This window comes from Danio rerio, chromosome 21, assembly GCF_052040795.2.
Source record: "Danio rerio strain M-AB ecotype USA chromosome 21, GRCz13ab, whole genome shotgun sequence".
NCBI classification, from domain to species: Eukaryota; Metazoa; Chordata; class Actinopteri; order Cypriniformes; family Danionidae; genus Danio; species Danio rerio.
Window position 1 is genome coordinate 26,454,972 of NC_141041.1, and position 14,976 is coordinate 26,469,947.

At 36.2% G+C, this 14,976-nt stretch overlaps 1 protein-coding gene and 1 long non-coding RNA gene across 15 annotated transcripts in view; one reads left to right on the plus strand and one right to left on the minus strand.

The window, feature by feature from the left end:
* The window catches only part of dixdc1b (DIX domain containing 1b), a 53,847-nt gene that overhangs the window by 22,935 nt on the left and 15,936 nt on the right, over window positions 1-14,976 (plus strand). For 2 of the 13 annotated variants that reach the window (XM_087301352.1, XM_087301353.1), the window contains exon 1: window positions 1,306-1,784. The exons of the other annotated variants lie outside the window; for them this stretch is intronic. In XM_087301352.1, coding sequence (XP_087157478.1) covers window positions 1,762-1,784 — 23 coding nt within the window. In that variant the 5' untranslated portion in view covers window positions 1,306-1,761. Of the gene's footprint in view, window positions 1-1,305; window positions 1,785-14,976 lie in introns of those variants that run through there. 13 annotated transcript variants of the gene reach the window in all.
* LOC147838837 (uncharacterized) lies at window positions 4,779-8,507 on the minus strand. Of its 2 annotated transcripts, XR_015520360.1 has the most exons (7): window positions 8,405-8,507; window positions 7,731-7,768; window positions 7,408-7,482; window positions 6,943-7,110; window positions 6,456-6,632; window positions 5,074-6,060; window positions 4,779-4,890 (listed from the first exon to the last, which is right to left on the minus strand). It is a non-coding gene; the product is annotated as an uncharacterized LOC147838837 (long non-coding RNA). The 2 variants fall into 2 exon arrangements; XR_015520359.1 differs by lacking the exon at window positions 4,779-4,890 and having other exon boundaries at window positions 5,197-6,060; window positions 6,447-6,632.

The following is a 14,976-nucleotide window of genomic DNA, read 5'->3' on the forward strand; positions in this document are numbered from 1 at the left end:
GTGTGGAGTTTGCATGTTCTCCCTGCGGTACAGGTAAACTGGGTTGTCTAAATTGTCCGTAGTGTATGAGTGTTTGTGTGTGTGTGTGGATGTTTCCCAGAGATGGGTTGCGGCTGGAAGGGCATCCGCTGCGTAAAAACGTGCTGGATAAGTTGGCGGTTCATTCCGCTGTGGTGACCCCGGATTAATAAAGGGACTAAGCCGACAAGAAAGTGAATGAATGAGTTCACACAAGAAAGAAAGTTCTGTTATCATTTATGTTAAACAGAAAAGAAAATATTTATTACAATTTTGGAAACCGGTAGACATTGTCTTCCATATGTATATTGTTATCTAAAACTGGGATTTTCTAATAATGGAATTCAATGACTACTGGCTTCCAACATTTCTTAAATATCTTCTAAAAGCATCAAACAAATACTGAAAAAATAATAAGGAGCACAACTGCTGCTCAACTTTTGAACATTGAAAATAAATAATGTCTTTGAACACAGTTTTAAGATATTAGATGGTTTTTGCTAGAGTCTTTATCATTTCTGTTTTGTGTCATTTCAACACTATTTAGTTTGATCAAAATGCAATGCATACCTGTTTTTTTCTCACCAATTTCGCAAAATTGCCTATTACAGTTTAAAACAGTCATTAGAAACAACTCTGCTTGCATGTGACAGAGAAATTCCTACAACAGTTTTTTGTTCTTTCATCATTTTATAAGCTGTTCACGAGTTCTCAACTGATAAATCACATGTATGCATATACAAAGGGTGCTTTTAACTCAGCACGCATCATTGTTCGATAAGTTTAGTATCATAAAAGTGTGTTAAACTGTCTGAATGCTAAATAAACCAGAATTAGTATTCTGAATATTCAAAATTTTGCATGTTCTCCACTTGTGAACTACCCTGAAAATTTTTTTTCATCACGAGAATAGATGCAAATTAAATCAGTAACCGGTCATTTTTAATTGTAAATCACATTTCTAAGTATTCCTGTTTTCACTTTATATTTTGATGAATGCAGCTTTATGACCATGAGACTTAAAAGAAAAAGTGAACTCAAATGTTTGATTCGTCAGCCAATACCACTTGATTACAGCAGTTTTATTGTTTTTTACACTTAAATTCAATGTGAAGTGCGTCCTGTCCTGTAGAAAACGAGCCACAGTCCTCGCAGCAGCACCCCCTCTGTCAAAATCCTGATCCTAACAGATCGGGAGAGAGGCAGGGCAGAGAGAAGACGAAACAGAGGGAGGGCTGCATAGGGGGAGGGTAAACAGAGGAAGGCCGGACCAAGTCTGATATCCCCACACAAAAAACAGGAGCTAGAACGGGAATGCATCTCAGCCATGGAGAGCTTTGAGGAGTAAAGGGGACGTCTGAGAACAGGCTGAACTGAGAAGAGGAATAATTAGCCGAACTCACAGCCAGAGAGAGAAGGAGAGGAGTGTGCAGGATGCAGCTGCCTTGGTGACAGAGCAGTGCCGCTCTCTCCTGTCACTGTGGATGGATTGAAAACAGGATTTCCATTTGGACAACAGTGGGTTCATCTGAAGAGGCTTTGAACTCACAGATGGGATCTGCTGTCAATTGCATGCATGCTGACAATGAGAAGCTAGTTAGCAGAGAAGACGAGTGGTAGCACACATTGTGTGCTGAGGCAGAACTCTGAAGTTGTCTGTAAGAACAATGCAGATGTCTAAACTTTCCGATGTGCTTTGGATGAGTAAATGTTGTGAAGAGGGTTGAAATCTCTAGTGCCAAAATGGGAGCCAAACAAATCAAATGGTAAGCCATTATCGTTGCATACTTGGAATGTTTTAAAGGAAGAATTCAGCCCAAAATAATAATTCTGTCATTAATGTTTACTTTTGGCTTTACAAAAATATTTGTTCTCTATGTGGAAAATGAAGATATTTTGAGAAGAATGTTATTGTTTATGTTACCAAATTTTGACCATACAATGGACATGGCTAGGTTACCAGCATCCTTCCAAATTTCTTTTCATGTGTTCAGCTGAAGAAAGTTGTGCAGTTTAGGAATAACATAGGGTTGAGTAAACAATGACAGAATTTTAGCTATTGGCCCATTTTTTCGTAAGCACTTAAACAGCCGATGGTTTTTTGACAACACTTTTGCAAGTACTTTAAAGGGATAGTTCATTCAAAATAAGGCGACACAGTGGTGCAGTGGGTGGTGCTGTCACCTCACAGCAAGTAGGTCACTGGTTCGAGCCACAGCTGGGTCAGTTGGCATCTCTGTGTGGAGTTTGCATGTTCTCCCCTTGTTTGCGTGGGTTTCCTTCGGGTGCTCCGGTTTCCCCCACAGAGACATGCGCTACAAGTGAATTAAATAAGCTAAATGTGTGAAAGCAAGAGTGTATGGGGGTTCCCCAGTGCTAGGATATGGCTAGAAGTGTATCCGCTGCATAAAACGCATGCTGGATAAGTTGGTGGTTCATTCCGCTGTGGCGACCCCTGATTAATAAAGGGAAAAGAAAATGAATGAGTTAACTCAAAATGAAAATTGTCATCATTTTATTGTCACACACCTGTTTGACTTCTTTTTTTACAACAGATATTTTGAAGAATGTTGAAAACCGGTAAACACTGACTACCATAATAGTTGTTTTTCTTTCTATGGATGTCAATATTATTGGTTTACAATATTCTTCAAAATATCTTCTTTTGTGCGGAACAGAAAAACATACACAAAAAGGTTTATAACCACTTGAGTGAGAGTAATTTGTTAGTAGATCTTTATTTTTGAGTGAACTAACCCCTTTAACACCCAAACACTTTTTTTATCAAATTGATTTGATTGATATAGATTGATAACTCATTGATGAACATTTACCCCATAACCGTCTTTCTTTTAACCTTGTTAAAACAACTTATTATACTCATCATTAAATCATGATTAGCTGCTACAAATTAGTTTTAATCAGTAACAATTTGGGTTATGTTTAATTCCAAATGTGAAAACACTATTGACAGCATTGCCTGGCCAAAAAACCACGAGTACCACAACCACAAGTCATGGAATTGAATGAGGATTGGTTGTGACATGAGGTACATAAACCATTGACATCAAGCATTGAGAAAGGTTAACTGCGCAAAAGACATAACACAATACAAGCCATAATATGCAGATACAGCGAGTTGGAATATCTAAATGTACCCATCAGTACAGTGGCTTGTTGGCCTTCGTTGAAGGTTGAATACACTTGTATTATTGTTATATGTGGCCATGAATGACAGCTGTCACTGCTTTAGAGACCCAGTCTACCTTTTCTACTGTAGCTCACATCCAATGTTTTCAATGCTCTGTATGTCAGTGCCACCTGTGCTCTGCTGTGCTTTAAGATTTAATTTTGAGTCTTTGGCATCTGTTGCTGACATCCAACACAATTATTCACTCAATCAGACACTTTAATGTGCCTCTGGATTGACAGAAAAATATAAAGGAAGCAAGAGAGGCAGTTTTTCTTTTGATAAAGAGTGCTGCATTTGTCTCCACAGGCTTCAAAACAGCCTCCCAGATGTGAAATAATTCTTGGAACTCTCACTTTGGCAGCCGAGTATTTCTGTTATGTTGACATATTGCATCTGCTGGCCTTTAAATAACACGCGCTCCTGTGCCCAATTACTAACTGAGAAGCATAAATATACTTTAATGAGCTTCCTGCGATGCCTGCAAATGACTCCTCTGTTTGTGACGTGCATCTGATGAGCCCTCCTGAGAATCATCTAATGACCCTTCAGACTGACTAATCTTGTGTGAGAATCTGAGAGAGGAACATGTTTGTTTGTATTGGATTACTTGTTAGACATTTTTGTGAAAAAATGTCAGAGAATGTTCTTGAGATCCACTAATATTTATCAGAGAAGATGTTGTCTTGGGAGGATCACAGCAAGTTCTGTTAAAATGATTACTGGGTTTCCTGCTGGGATTCTGAAGCCAGACTGAATCATCAGAGCCGGCTTCACTATACAGAAACAGCTCTGCATGTTCCTATTGCATTCTGTAAGCAGTTATATAAAACCCAGTCTGTGCCGTGCTGCAGTAGCTTATGAAAAATGGAGCACATTTTACTTGTTTCCTTTTGTTTTGCATTTCAAAAAGAATAGTGAGAGCACTTTGCATAAGAAGCATTTCAAATCAGGCTTGTGTTTCACCCAGAGAAAACAACTGTAGCAGATTTTATTTATAACTAAAAGAGCACATTGTTGGATTTGCTTTGATTTCTCCCTTGTGTTATCAGTCAGTCATTCTCTAGCTGTCATTTTCCATTCCTCTTATGAATAAATAGTGATTTAGCAACGGCAAATGCAGATTTTGTGCACTTCAAGGCCGTTTGAAATGCTTTAGTTTTGCCATGCTGAATGTGTTTGCTTTGTGTTCTTTGGGCAGCCAGTTGAACTGTATACAGTTCAGTCTGAGAGAAATGATAAGTTGAGTTTAAACATCATACATTAAAATATGTGTAATCTACACTGTCAGAAAAAATGTGCAAAATTTGTACCTTTAGGGGTACAATGGCTTGTCACTGGGGCAGTACCCTCAAGGGTACACCTGTTGTACCCTTTCACATGGGTACATATTTGTACCCTAGCAGTATGTACCTTCATGGGTCAAATATGTACCTCTGCTGACTAATTTGTACCGTACTTGGGCTATGGTACAATAATGTACCTTTAAAAAAGGTACAATTTCTCCTCCATAGGGATGAATTTTGTACCCTTTCATTTCAGATTTGTACTCCATACACAACACATTAAATTTCATTTATCACATTTATTAAACATTAAATATCAACATTTTTAGAGGATGATTGTTTAAACATTACATCATTTTAAAAGAATAAAAAGCAATATTTTTCCATGAGTACAAACTGCACGATAATTGTAATTTTATACCAGTAACATTTTATCACGAACACACATTGAAAGATTCAAAACAATTACATTGTCACCTTTTTAGAAGATGAAAGTTTTTTGAAAAGTTTCACAATGTCATACCAGATGCATAAACCTAAAAAATAGCTGCTTAAACATTTTAAAACATTTTATGAAACAGCGAAAAAGCTTAATATTATATTTTTTAACACCAGTACATCCCATTTCACTGAGCCTTTTTACCAATGTAACAAAGTAATTTTTCTAAAACAGCACTAGACCTCATAAAGTACATTTTTGTTAGTGCACTGCATTCTACATTTTCTAAAAGCATCAAGAATCTCAAAGCAATCTTTTTCCATACAGTACATTGAAACATGTCACTTACTGTATACCCTTTATCATTTTAGATCTCAAAAACACTTTTGATCGAACAGTATTACACATTTGATTTAAAATTTCTAAACATTCTTAAGAAACAGTTTATCAGCAGAGTATGTTTCAAGAGCCTGAAAGTCCGTCTGTCTTGGTTTATACCACCCCATTCAAAGTCAAACTCTTACTGTATTTGCATGGAAATATGAATCATACAACAGCAGTATTAAAAACTTGCCACACAGAAACCAGTGCAGTATTGACATTTAAAATGTATTTCTTTAGGAAAGAGTCATTTCTTCTCCATTAGCAGTCTCACATGCACACGAAAACAGTTCAATTTGAACACCTGAAGGTGTCAATCTCATCAAGGATGTTGGGCGGAGAAAATTCTTAGCATTGTTTCATCTTGTGCTTCTCAGTTAATTTGGGCAATGTTATTGAAATGTCTATAGCTGCTAGTCTTAAAACACTGATGCACAGACTCGAAACGCATGCACCAAAGTAAATGCAAAGATCCAAGCATTGCTGTTTGATGCAGACGCAGCAATACCAGTTCTCTCGGACAGCTGCACTGATCGTTGCTGTTGTTCAAATTTAAAGTGTTGCTCCATCTTGGGGAGTTGCTGATGTTCATCCTTTGCATTCTTTATGTAGCGTGGATAAGCCAAGTTGAAAACACAGTAAACAGCGAAGGATGTAATAATGCCTTTTAACTCCTGTTCTCCTACATTTTGCAAAGGACTTTCAACCATCTGTAGAGTTGGGTATGGAGCATCATCATCATCCCACTGTGAAAGGAAAAAAAAAGGACATCAATAAACAATGTAAAATCTGTCAGAACTGCATAACATCTATCAGAGTATTAAAAAGTGTTTAACCAACAGAAACCAAACCTCTTCCAGTGTAATTACTGTAAGCAATTAACTTTCTCTTTAAGAATATGGGGGAGCAGAATTAGAGCAGCACGAAAGTCTGAATCTATTGCAAAATAAAATCATCCATTCATTTTTTTATATTCGGCTTAGTCCCTTTATTAATCTGGGGTCGCCACCGCGGAATGAACCGCCAACATATCCAGCACACGTTTTACACAGCGGATGCCCTTCTTGCTGCAACCCATCACTGGAAAACACCCATACACACTTATTCACACACTATGGCCAAATTAGCTTACCTAATTCACCTGTACCGCATGTCTTTGGACTTGTCGAGGAAACCGGAGCACCCGGAGGAAACCCACGCCAACATGGGGAGAACATGCAAACTCCACACAGAAATGCCAACTGACCCAGCCGAGTCTCGAACCAGCAACCTTCTTGATGTGAAGCGATCGTGCTACCCACTGCGCCACCGTGACACCCTAAAATAAACAAGACAAATAATGAAGTACTCTTAAATAATTTAATAAAATAAAGGACCTGTTTTTAAAATAAAGAAAAAAAAATATTGGAACGTTTAGCAAATGCTGAATAAAAGATATTGATGTATTTTTATGAATTACATTTTTTAAAGAAAAACATTAAGGAATGTTCTCTATATAAAGGGTTTGTATATAAGGCCCATGAGTTTGAACTTGCTATATGCAGCTTGAAAAGGCACTTAATAATCCCATCCAAGAAATAAGGTTTTGATCTAGCAAAATTATTATTATGTAAGTTTTATGTTAATACCTGTTGTATCATCTGCAAACTTCTATTCTCTTGCTTTTTTGTAGACTTTGGCCAGTGGAGATGCTTTTTTTTCTTAATTAAGCTCAGGCACCTTTAGCACAAGCTGTCCTTGAAGCTCTGACTTGGTTGGAGATGGTTGATGAATGCATTCAGTCAGGTTCACCATGACTATAATAAACAAAAAGGAAATTAGTAATTCACTTTAACTAAAAACATTATCTAATATTCTTTGTTGCCATTTCCCTTTAGTTATCACTGTACAAATAGTTGTAAGCTTGAATGCACATACGTGTTCACCACAAAGCTTGAAAATTAAAATATTTTTACAATAGTCATAACATTTATAATAGTCATTTAATCCTACACTTAGGCTTATACTGACATTAAACTTTTCATTTAAACTAAGAACTGATTTAAAATGTGTGATCTCACTGATAAGGGTAATTTTAATAAAGGGTCACACACCTTATTTCACTGGATACGCAGGACATTCGCATTACTCTTAAAAGATGATGCATCCTCACCAATTGCAGCAATCACCTATTGGATCAAATATAAGTCCAAAATAATGACAATCATAACAATTCAAATTTAACTTTAACACTTCACCTAACAGTTTCATAGAAAAAGGGAGATTAAATTTAAGACTGCACAATGAATTCCTGGGGAAAAAGTATACACACACACACACACATATATATATATATATATATATATATATATATATATATATATATATATATATATATATATATTATTAACAAACAGATGAAATACTAAATACTTACGTTATTACACTCTACTGCTTCCTCGTCCACTTCATCTTCTAAAAAGAAAAAAAAATCATGATCGGTGTGAACTTTTTTAACAGCAAAAAAAAAAAAAAAAAAAAAGCTTTAAATTAGCAACTTAAAGGTTTGATTAATGACCCACACCTCGATCTGACAAGACAGATGATTATGACTCTCTTGGACATGCATTTATAACGTTATTTAAATATGTAACGTTGCAAAATACAACTGCTATAAATGGACGTGGGTCGAGATATGCATAAACTAAAGTTATATTGTTTCAGACATGAAGGCATTCACTTCACCTTTCCGGAGTAAACATGAACGTTAGCATGAACGTTAGCTTCCCAACACTAAGGAAATTCTGAGTTTATAAATAACGTATGCAATAAAGGCTTAACAACATTATCCAAACAAAACGAAATGTGTTTGAACTGTTTCTCTGAATGTTTCACCGCTGTTTTGTCAGTGTTTTGAGCTCTGTCTCATGGCCAGGTTATGTGAAAATCATATTTTAATTTCTGGTCAACCTTAAATTACAAAAGGGTCCCCTCACGCGGCAGGTAACTCGACGGTAATCTTAACTACATACACAAGGCAAAGTAACGTCAAATATGAATTGAATATGACCCAACGGATATTTACAATAAGTTATTTAACATTAAACTTACCTGCAAATGTCTGTGCTTCGTCTTCACGAGCGTATTCCAGCTTCTTTGCGTCCTTCAAGTCCATCCTCCGTCGACGCCGAGAAGAGCGTCAGAACAACAGTGCAACAGCTGGAGTTTAACCGTCGCACGTAATCAGCTGGCATTATGAATGCACGGCGCGGGCAAGAATCCTATTGGACAACACGAATTCAAATTTGCTGGCTGCTAATGCTAAGTGAAAGTCAATGGACAATACCCTGCTGTGCAGACCTGCAAGTTTAAAAAAATATCATCCAATGTGTCGCAAAATGTAGTTTTAAGAGTATTTCAGGCGAGAATGTAGTTGTTTTAAACTCGAATCGGCAGTTTATATACAAAGACAGCGCTTCTTTGACAATGTGCTTCAGTGAATGCGGACTCTGTCAGCGGGAGCTTTATGATTCTCTCCCCCGCCGACAGCAGCTTTTACTTCGGCTAGTCAATCTCGCATCTGCCGCTGGATTCAATCTCCCTCTTGTAGTTAAAACACGATATTTAATACATTTTGTGTATATCTAACGGCCAGTTTTCGGTCTTTTAAATCTATTATTTGTTCTCAGCTGTATTATTTTGGCAGTATTATTCTGTTACGTTTTATAATTGTTTTATTAATTAATTAATTTATTTATTAATGCTACAAGGTTGTACTCTGTCTTTGTTTACCAAGCTGGTTACCTTTAATTTCTATTGTATACATCTACTTTATACTTGTATGTCCATTCTAGTAGTTTATTAAATCTGATAATCAAAGAAAGGCCTGTGTATAATAAGCCATTTCACTTTACATTTAGGGAGATTTATCTTAACATTTTCTTAAATCAAAAATATTAATGTATAATATTTATATAAGGCCATGTTTTATATAATTAAATAATTTAATTTATAATGTACAGTTTTTTGTGCATTTCTTCCAAATAACCAACAACTCATGACATAAATGAAGGACCATTTCATACACGATGACTTGCTCCTTTTTCACACAAGTGATTGTACCTTTCTTTGGGCCTTAAATGGCCCAAACATGGACCCTTTGACAGTTGGGAACATATTTGTATCTTTTTTACCCTTAAATGGTACATATAAGTATCTTAGGGTGCTACTTTGAACCATTGAGGGTACAACTTCACCATTTGTACCCCAAGTGTTCACAAATGTACCCCAACCGTACCCTTTTTTCTGACAGTGTATGCTGCTCAGTTCTTAAATAATACTAAAATGTATACAACATTTTATAAGGAGAGATTTGACTGCACAATTCATCAATAATTGATGTTTCATTTTTCTATATTACATGGACTCATATTAAATTGTGCATGGTTATTATTACATCAATATTACGTTTGCTGTCATCTAATCCCCACCTGTGGTAAACAGTGGAATGTTTAAAAACAAATGTGAAGTGGATGCACAATTTTTTTATACTTTATATATTATACATCAGTGTTCCCTATAGGATTTTTTTCTCAGCTGTGGTGGCAGGCCTTTTACACAGATCTACCAACTACCTATGGCGTTATTCAATGACAAATGTTGTGAGCGCAGTATTACAAGTCGAGATCGCATTCATGTAATATGAGCATGCAAATCTCTTTGTGTGTGTGCCGATTTCCTCTGTTCGTGCACAAAACTTCTTGCAGGCCCTTAAATATACGCTGCTCAAGCACAGATTTTTGCTGCTAATAAACGCTGCTGAAGTGCGATTTAGTGCATTTATGTAACAAGTATTTCTCCAACATTTATTAGATTTGCTAGGAATATTTATGAATGTCTCTAATAGACCTACAGAGTAATAGACCTCCTAAAGTAAAGTGAAACGATCATAGACAGTCAGTGTATGCAGAGCCGTAGACCTTTATCTATAATTAAAGTATAATTATGGAAACTGTGTTCATCTTAATTGAAAGCTATGTCATATTTTCTAGCCTCGTGCATCACACACCTCTCAGTCAGTCAGTTAGCATGTCACCTTAAAGGGCTAAACAAATAACGCACAGCATTACTACGATTACAGAAAAGTTTGCTTTGTTATGATTCACTTACCTTTTAATACGTTTTGGTTTGATTATATCCCGCTATTAAAAAAAACAGTGACTGAAGGGTTTTGAATAAGAAGCTGTAATGTAGCCATGGCAGGATGAAGGAAGGAAGGCCTCGCCACTTATCGCCACCGGCTCTTATTTAAAAAGAAAGACCTCCGGCTACTTTGACGCTCTTGCCACCTTCGGTGTGAACGCACTGTAATAGAGCACGCTGATTGGTTCTTCCTCATGAATAATGCACAGACATGCTGAAAACTCAATGACGTCACTATGTACTGGCCGGTGCTGACTGCCAATCTCCACGCTGGAATACACGCAATGACCTCATCATTGTGATGTTGCTTCAAAACTTCTTTTCAAACTGGAAGAATGAATTTGCTCTAAAAGTACGAAAACAACCGATTTTTTTTTTTTTTTAAATATGTGTCCTTATATTGTTTTTAGCAACACTACAAGGACAAATTTATATATATATATATATATATATATATATATATATATATATATATATATATATATATATATATATATACACACACACACACACACACACATATATATATATATATATATATATATATATATATATATATATATATATATATATATATATATATATATATATATATATATATATATATATGTCTGTCAACATTTTAAAAAAATGTGTTTTAGTGTTTCGTGACCCTTTAAAGAACTTTACACAGAATTTTTATTTGTGGAACACAGAATGGAACTTTTATTTTGACGAGTCTATTTACATAATGTACAAATAATTTCAGTTTGGTTCTTTCTAAAAATTCTCTACAGAACTTTTTAACTTTATTTTTATTTAGTCTCATGCTTTGGTAAAATAAAGTGTGTATTGTGTGAAAGTTGTTTTATAGTCTTGTTTTGAGAACAGTGGTTCAAAGATTAGTTCAAAGCTCTCAATAAATAGTGAGGGAGATTTATTTAGATCACATGAGTTTCTGTGTCTATCTATTAATTATGTTTTTCTTTGGCAAATTCACCACGGAGGGGCAAAAGAAACTGTGGAGAAGCCGAACTGAATAAAAGGTTTTTTAGTGTCTGTATGGGTCGCAATCAGGAGGGGGATCTGGATTTGCTTTTGAAAGAAAACAGTCCCCTCTTTCCCCCTCCCCACAACGTGAGAAAAATAAAACAAAGAGAGTAATGTGGAGTGCAATGGGTCGTGTCTTTCATGGTCTCTGCAGTCCGTAGCCTGGATTGGGACAATGAGAGCCAGCACAACATACACACTAACAAAAAAACAACAACAAGCGCTCTGTTTCTTTCAAGAAACGGCATTGTTGCTTTGTTAAAACGACAAAGCAGATCAGCTTTTGTTTTCATCCATTACACACTGAACTAAAATAACTTGCAGAGCTCAAAAGGGTTTGGATCTTTCCAGGCTTCATATGTTTGACCTGGATATGATTTTCGCTTGCTTAAATTAAAATAGTGCATTAACTTCAAACAACGTAGAGTAACTTGGGGAACCCCAGGCCTTAATCTGTCCGTAAATAAACACAAATCCTCGAAAGGTCATCCAGGCTGCATCCTCTCGCTCTGGGTGTTCATGGAAATGTCAGCTACGTTTCACTGTAACTGAATGCAGCCAGTTAGTTGGATGGGATTCATCCCCTAATATAAACCCAGTATTGATTATAACAGCATTTTCACGCTTGATCTAATTGGAAGATTTTTTGTGTGATTTGTGTCAGCAGTGCAGAACTATGCTTTCATTTTTGTAAAGACAATCAATCGATAGAGTTCAAATGTGGATAGCAGATGGAGAAAAAGTGAGGTTGTTGGCGCTGCAAGCATTTACTGTGCCCTCACTGTCAAGTCTGCCAGGGCTGCACTTGGATGACCCATCATGGGTTGAGATTGAATCTGTGTCTTTCGCCCCAGGGCCTGAAAGTCATTGTCACTCCTCCTCTAGTCTAATTCAAACTGAAAGAAATATACTCAGTTCATAGTTGCTACAGTTTTATACCAAACACTTGTACATATAAAAGTCCTGTTTGAACTGAAGAAGGTTTTGCAGTCTGATGCTGCAAACATCTTTTTGTTTTTGAGTTTTTACATTAATATTAACTTCTCTAAAGTCTAGAAACTCAAAGTTACTTTAAGGGGTTTCACTCGGCAGCCATCTAATTAAATTAAAAGCTCCTATCTATTTGAATAGGGAAACGTCAAATTCTCCAAAACTGTTTGCCTAGCTTATGATTAATTTTCATATTTGGATTCACCAATTAAATAAAAAAATTCAGGTTGCCCAAGTTAATGTGCATGCTCATCTGAAGGGAACAAGATCGTTAGGCATGTTCCGATCAGGATTTTTGCAGCTGATACAAGTACCGAGTCTTTGTCATTGTTGGCAGTTACTGAGTACTAATTCTGATGCTTCAAGCTTTATAATGCCTAAAGCGTATTTTCCAGATCTCTAGAAGGATGTTGCATATAATCTCTTAATCATGTCTCTTATAACCATTTAGTGTGGACTTGTAATGTTCAGACTCAGGATTACAGTAAATAATAGATAAAACATGTATAAAAAAAAAAGGTAAGAAATGACTAACAGTGCGATATAGAAATTCTGAAAATGAGGGAAGAAGAATTTAACATGGCTTAATGAATAAAAAGTATAGAGCATAAGCTTTATTTGATGCATAAGAATTTAAAATGCACACATAAATACATTACTTCTTTGCTAAAAGTTAATAGGCCTGTAACTGTTTATTGCAATAACTAGGCCTATATTACAAACGTATTATTTATATTATTATATCATTAAATAAAAAAAAATTAGGTTTTAGTGATTTTGCAATATTTTCTTTCCTGCACTGTCCATTTAACCTAACAAATAAAGCTTTTAGAACATCACTGTGCCTCCTGTGATCTGTTCTCTGGCTCATTCACGTTTGTTGCCATGATTTGCAGGGTATTTTAGTTCGTGGGCATCACGATGCCACTATGAATATACGATAAAATCTCAGAGCTTCCGGGAGAGATTATGACGATTGAATGAGACACTAGATATCGGTGATTGCTTCCCTCGTGTCACAGCAGCTCAAAGCACTGGACATGCAATGGTTGCACTTGCAACAAAGAGACTAAAACTTGTGCGAGTTGTGCCAATAAAACTGTATAAACTTTGTATTTTAGCTGCTGTGAGTGACCATGAGCACAGTGATCACTCGCCCCCATGCATCATTTACCTCTTCAGGTGTTGTAGCACTGCTCATGAGCGTGCCTGCAACTTCCTTTGTGTGGAAACCCGTAAACAAACACTTACGATCGGTTCATGCGAATGGGCAGATTGACGAGTACCTATCGAGTCATGCAATGTGATTATCGGCTGATAAGGATATCTGGCCGATTTATCGGACATAACGACACCAAACTGCTTTATATCTGTTTCTGAAGGATGTGATCAAATATCATAGTGTCAATCAAACTGACATAAGAATTAGTTGGCATTTCTGTGTGGAGCTTGCATGCTCTCTGCTTGTTTAACCCCTGAATAATAAAGAAACTAAGCTGAAAAGAAAATGAATGAATGAATAATGCCATGTCTATTTGCGCTGGTCTTCTGAGGTAATTTCCAGCTTATTCCATTTTCTGATGGCAAATGTCCTGTGAGACACGACAATCTGTTCCACTGTACTGTGTGTCCACACATGTAGCGGAATGACAATAAGCTCGACTAGACTTGAATTTGAACACGCACACTGTAAAAATACCATAGTGTACACAAACAAAACAAAAACATACTTTTGGCTTAAAGATATATTCCACCATCATTTACTCAACCTTGTTTCAAAACACTGATTTTTTGATTTTTAATTTTTTGGAAACCTGTAACCATTTACTTCCATACTCAACACATATTGTACAATGAAAGTCAATGGTTACAGATTTCCAAAATTTTCCAAATATCTTCTTTTGTGTTTATGAGAAGAAAGAAACTCATCAAGGTATGAAACAAGTAAAAAAGTGAGTAAATGATGACAGATTTTTTCTTTCTCTTTAACAGCATGCATGTATGTAACATGTATATCATAAACCATTGTTCAAATTGAAGAGGTTATTGGCTCATTCATCTGTGTCTTTCACATGGATTAAGAGTGCATTATTGATGGGGCATCAGATCAAAAAGAAACAGATCCTGCTCTTCATATCTGTAAGGAGTCTCCATGGCAACTGGTTTTAAAAGGCACTTTCCTGCTTCAGGACTGTTTATTTTTAGCCAGCTCTGCATTTCCGAGACAGCAGATGCAGCACCTGATAAACAGAAATAACAAAAGCATCTGTCTCTGTAATACATCAAGTCAAGTCTGCATTAAGAGGAATTTATTTAAAGGCATAGTTTAAATAAAAAATGCAAAATTTTATATATTGTTTCCTCAGCCTCTTCCAAACCCACAGGGGAGTGTGTACACTGTGGTTTATACCAGGGCTTCCCGTAAAGTGCAGTAAAGGTGTCAAAGTTTAACATTGTGCCGT